At 33.7% G+C, this 6,000-nt stretch overlaps 1 protein-coding gene across 5 annotated transcripts in view; it reads left to right on the top strand.

Moving 5' to 3' along the window:
- Positions 1-6,000, top strand: part of LOC107684269 (protein FAM13A-like) — a 47,032-nt gene that overhangs the window by 1,985 nt on the left and 39,047 nt on the right. For 4 of the 5 annotated variants that reach the window (XM_016480497.1, XM_016480501.1, XM_016480498.1 and 1 more), the window contains exons 1-3: positions 1,270-1,528; positions 3,395-3,604; positions 5,448-5,625. In XM_016480497.1, coding sequence (XP_016335983.1) covers positions 1,270-1,528; positions 3,395-3,604; positions 5,448-5,625 — 647 coding nt within the window. Of the gene's footprint in view, positions 1-1,269; positions 1,529-3,394; positions 3,605-5,447; positions 5,626-6,000 lie in introns of those variants that run through there. The other variant, XM_016480499.1, reaches the window with a different exon arrangement.

The raw sequence follows: 6,000 nt of genomic DNA on the forward strand, positions 1-6,000 counted from the left end.
TAGGCTATAAGATAAACGTGTGTTTACAATGCAGCCTGGGTCACACGCGGAGAACAAGAGGACATTTCGTCCAGAACACCCAATTAGAAGATGCTCACATAATAGACTGTAGAGAACAGAATGAGGAGGCAACCTTCTCATTTATTGAAGGACTGCTAACAGCATCTGAATACAAACCATTCTTGTGTTCTTTCCTTCATTTGGAAGGATGCATTGTATGTGTTTGTGACAACACAAAAAATTCATTTTGATGGACGATGCTTTAAGATCTTCAATGGAAAAAAAAAAGCTTTTTGTTAAATTAGTGTCCGCATCAATTCTCTTCCATGATGCAACTGAATACTTCATTCTTGCATTTTAAAAATCTCAAACCAGCCTAAAATGGTTTGCTGGTCTTAGCTAATTTAAGCTGATCTAGGTCTCCTGTCTAAGTCTAGTTTAAGTTGAGTAAAGTTTTTTTCTCAGTAGGGATGTAAAATATTATGTAAACATACTCTCTACTAAATTAAAACTTGCTACTGGCCACCATATTACTTATCAATGTAAACCATTTGTAAACCATTAATATATGTAAATGTCTTTTAAACTATCAATAAATAATGTAAACTATTAATCTAACAGTTAAACAGTAACTGAAATTAGTTTGAAAAATTGTTTTTTTTGTTTCTGAATATATATATTAACAAATAGTTTGATTTAATAAAGGAGTATGTATATATATATATATATATAATTATTATTATGAAAAAAAATCACACAAAAAATAAAACTTTAACTACAATTAAAATAAAAACAAAACATAAAAAAATCTAATTGAATTCAAATATTAACAAACAATGATAATAGTATATTAATGAAACTAAAATAACACTGGCGTGTACTGCAGGTGTGATACCTAATAAACCTGTTCAAAGTTTCACTTCAATTTATTGTAGTTATTACAATATATTAGAAAATATTATCATATTGTAAACATTTGTTCACCATATCAGTATAGCTTCCTGAATGCATAACATTCAAACTTTCCTCCTCTCTAGACGGTAACAAACGCTGTTCTCTAGTCACAGCTGAGTTTGATATACTGTCGGCTTGCGTCTGTGTGTTTCCTCTCACCTGGTTACAGGAGCATGGCAACCTCTCCTGACGTAGACACACACTCAGACGCTAGACTCCCTCCTTCCTGTTTCCTGCCACTGACAGATCCACCTACACCGGCAGTGGGAAAAGTCTCCGATATAAAGGCTGATATATGGACTAGGGGTCTTTATGATGCAGACGGTCAGAACGGTGGATGTGGTTGACTGCTCCTTTCTCTTTTGCTTTTCCAAGCACAGCAAGGCAGCGGTCCAGATCAAGGAGGACATGAAGTGGATGGCGCAGCTGCCCATGAACAAACCCTCTCCGGCCACCGTCACAGGGGGGAAGAAGATCTTCGGCGTGTCCCTGCTGGAGTTGAGAGATCTGGGACTTGTCAAGGACGGGGTTCCTGTGGTTGTCCGGAGTATGGTGGAGTATCTGGAAAAGCATAGTAAGTGTTGCTTTCAGCTCAAGTGTTAGACCTGATCACGGTTGGTGTGAAGAAATCTGATCTGGGGACAATGATAAACAATTAAAAGTAACCCAATATTTCATTGGTGAACCATTATAATGCTTTAAGCAACTAATAGCACGTCATATCCTGGCCTACTGCGTTTTCACAAAGAAGAAATCATCAGGTGTCTGATACAGGCCTAAGAGTTACTGGGCAATTTATGATTGTTTTCAGCGATGCGGCAAGTGCTATAGTAACAAAAAGCAGAATACTTTGTTTTGCCCTCTTGAACTTGAATATAATATAATATAATATAATATATTTTTTTCTCTTAAACTTTATACACACACACACACACACACACACACACACACACACACACACACACTGTGTATAATTGTTTTGCCCTCTTGAACTTGAATATAATATAATATAATATAATATATTTTTTTCTCTTAAACTTTATACACACACACACACACACACACACACACACACACACACACACACACACTGTGTTTACAACAAGTTAAAAACACTGTAATACTGCTTTCTTTTATGATTTCTTTTATATTATATTATATTATTTTCTATTTTTATTTTGACATGACATGGGTTGTTTACCAACTATAGACATACATTTTTTAATTATCAAAATTTATATTACATTAAAGGATAAGTTTTAATATAAATTTATACTACATTTATGAATCTATAATTTACATATCTGTATTTTAGGTGCTGTGACTAGTCAATAAAAAAACAACAACTTTTTTTTTATCATTTTAATCACCTTGCCTTTATTTTTTATTTTTTTACCTTTATTCACAGTAAACCTGTGGTATGACATGCATTTTTAAAGGTACAAATATAATAATTTTTTTGTAGTCATGCTATCTGAGTTGATCTGAAGTCATACAAAATGCATGTATAAGAATAAAAAAAAAATAGAAAAATGTTTTAATCTTTTTTTTTATTCTTATACATGCATTTTCTATACACAAAATTCAAACTTTTTTTTAAAGCAATCACATTTTCTTTTTCTTTTGTGCTCTTTTTCAAGTATACTGTGGGCACAGTTAGCACACTCTGACCATGTTGGCTGAAGTAAATGAACTGGCAAGGTATCTGTTTTTTTTTACCTGCCAATAGTACATGTTGTCTAAGAACATAAAGTCACAGCTTTTACTGCTTTAGTGAACGGCTCCAAGCCTTTAGCCAACAAGGTCCAAGCTGTGACTATTACAATTAAGGTAACTGGGTACTGGATCAAGGTCAACTAAATAAAAATGAAGAAACACGTGCATTCAAGTAGCAGCATGACTGCTAATTGTATTTGTGCAAAACATTAAAAGTAAAATCAAATGGGTAAGTGACTGGACATTATAATGACAGACTGAATATAAATATTTTCTCACTTCCTATTAACAAAAAACATCACTTGTGTTAGAATTGTATCCATTAAATCAACTTTCATTAATAACGACTAGAATTTACTAAACATATGGTTTATTATCATATTTGTTCCATACTGTACTCTGATAAATCTGAAGCCCAGAAGTTGCAGTTGTGCTTGTTTTCCTCTGGATGGTGCAATAACCCTTCAGAGAAGAAAAGCACTGCACTGGGCCTTTGACATGTCAGCACTAGCATTTTACATGAACTTGACTTTTCTGTAGATTTTATGACATTGATCAAATATCTTCCCATATTTATAAAGATTACGTAGTTCTGCAATCGAGCTAAGAGTGGCATAAGTTAGTTTATTAACTAACCTGTTGAAACCCCTAAAATGTTGTTAGTTTTAACTACAAAATCACTTACAGAGCTTTATGTCTCTCTCATGGTGCCACAATCTGTCAGGTCTTCGTCTGGAGGGTCTGTTCAGAGTAAACGGCAGCATTCGGACCGTGGATAACTTGCGGCAGAGGTTTGATGGTGGAGAAGAGGTTGATCTACATCAGGATGCAGACGCCTTTGCTGTAGCCAGTTTACTGAAGCAGTTCTTGAGGGATCTACCTGAAGCTCTCATCCATCCCTCCATCCACAATCCTCTCATTCAGCTGTACCAGGGTGAAGAAGCTTTTAGTCTTCATTCATGGGTGGTGTGGAGTAGTGCTTAAACATCTGAACTGGCAACTGAAAGACTGTACTTTTCATGGACATGGGAAGAAAAATCAAATTCAAATTCTAAATCTAATTCTAATTGGGAAGTAACCATTTTGAACTATTTGCAAATAATATTTAACAATATGCACACATGCACTTTTATTTGTATGCCTAATATGTGGAAAACGTTTCTTGTCTAGTCACATTCAGTTAGGAATTACATGAGCCAGGGAGATTATATATATATATATATATATATATATATAATATGATATAACAATATTTATTTACATTAACATTATAACGTGTTTAATTCATAATAGCAAAGTAGGTCAGCAGTTTAGTGCCAGTCAAACCTGTTAAGCTATTGATCAACTGAAATTATTTGTGTGAAGGTAATGGTTCTATCTTAAGCTCATGAGTCATAGTCAGGATAATGACTGAGCAGAGCAGCCTTCTGTAGTAGAGTTTAGTGTAGTCTATATCATACAGTCAGTGCTTTAAATCATGCTCTGTGTTTTCACACTGGCTGAAGAGCTCTTGGCGGTAGTTTGGCTTCTGAATGGTGTAAAAGATTAGATAGAGCTTTAATAAATGGCATTATTTTACTGGCTCACGTCCATTGGGTCCATTAAAATTAGAACAATATTGAATTTGCAGCTGTATCATACTTCACTGACCTCTGCAATGTGCAGAGAAGAGACTTTGCTTGATTAACGTTGTCTTGGTGTCAGAGATCAGCGGTGCACCAATAAACACTGCAGTTTCATATTAAGGCTTCCCAAAAAAGAATTCCTGAAGGAATTACGTGAGCTGTTTCTGGACAGAATTGTTCGCTGCAGATTTCAGTTGGTGTCCCAGTCTCCCTCTCTTTGTGGCATGTGCGAGACACTATATCCTGCGCAGATGGTGCATCTCGGATGCCAGAAAACAGGATTAAAACAGACATATTTGTATTGGGAAGGTTTTGTGTTCATGCAGATACTGTAGAGTTGCACAGTAATTTAAGATGAACTCTTGGATTTTATTTCAAACTGAGAACATGAAAAAAATGATCAATTGTGATTAGTATTAATTTATTAAAATATGAATATTTTAAAATTTTTGTTGTTATTGAAATTGAAAAAAAAAGACTTTTTGAATATTTAATATGAATATTTTTTATTTAACATTTTAATAAATTTAGATTGTGTTGATCAAATGTGTGTGTGTATATTATATATATATATCACCACTTCGATACTTCCTTGTTGCCACTTCCTGTTTTCTGAGTTTTCCCCAGTAACTGTTACTGTTTTGTAGCCGTTTCAATGTGACAACTAGCTAAAATAGAAAATATATTACAAAAACTTAAAAATTACAATTATTATGAAAATATTTATTATTTTTAATCATGTAAATTGATTAATAATTTTTTTTTTAAATTATTACTAATAAAATTTTTATTACTACAAAGTATTTATTATAGTTTAGCAAATGATGTAGTTAGTGTGACATAACTGTTTTATGTGACAACAAGCCAAAATAGAAAATATATAATAACAATATTATTAATTAAAATGTATTATTATTATTATTACTGTAAATATTAATGATTGATCTTTTTTTTTTTATTATTTAATTATACAATTCATATGTATTGGAATTTGTGTCACATATTTTCAGTTTCTTTGACAGTTTCTTCTTTGTTCAGAAGATTCTAACTTTACTGCTTTACTGGACACATTTCTTTTGTATTTTAATTATATTAATATCTTCCTATTTGACATATTAAGTCATTTACTGTATTTCTATGTTGTTCTGTCAGAATCCAGTGAGGGTGATTTCTGTAAGGACCTGCGTAAGCTCCTACTCCAGCTGCCAGATATCCACTACAGTCTCCTGCATTACTTATGTCACTTCCTGTCCCAGGTGGAACAGGAACAGGCTCATAACCGCATGACCGCCACCAACCTGGCCACAGTGTTCGGGCCCAACGTCTTCCAGTAAGTCACAGTCACACAATTCAACGCAAGCAAGCCAATGAAATGTTTATGTCTTCCATCAATTATATCAACTGATCCATAATCTGATACCCATCATATCATCTTTAACTTTACATCTAAGTTCACTTTTGCTGCAGTGTATTTATTTTTTTAAAGGGGTCATATGATGCTGCTAAAAAGAACATTATTTTGTGTATTTGGTGTAATGAAATGTGTTTATGCGGTTTAAGGTTAAAAAAACACATTATTTTCCACATACTGTACATTATTGTTTCTCCTCTATGCCCCGCCTTTCTGAAGCGCGTAGATTTTTACAAAGCTCATCGGTCTGAAAAGAGAGGTGTGCTCTGATTGGCCAGCTATCCAGTGCGTTGT

This window comes from Sinocyclocheilus anshuiensis, unplaced genomic scaffold, assembly GCF_001515605.1.
Source record: "Sinocyclocheilus anshuiensis isolate Anshui unplaced genomic scaffold, SAMN03320099.WGS_v1.1 scaffold1371, whole genome shotgun sequence".
In the NCBI taxonomy this organism is placed as follows: domain Eukaryota; kingdom Metazoa; phylum Chordata; class Actinopteri; order Cypriniformes; family Cyprinidae; genus Sinocyclocheilus; species Sinocyclocheilus anshuiensis.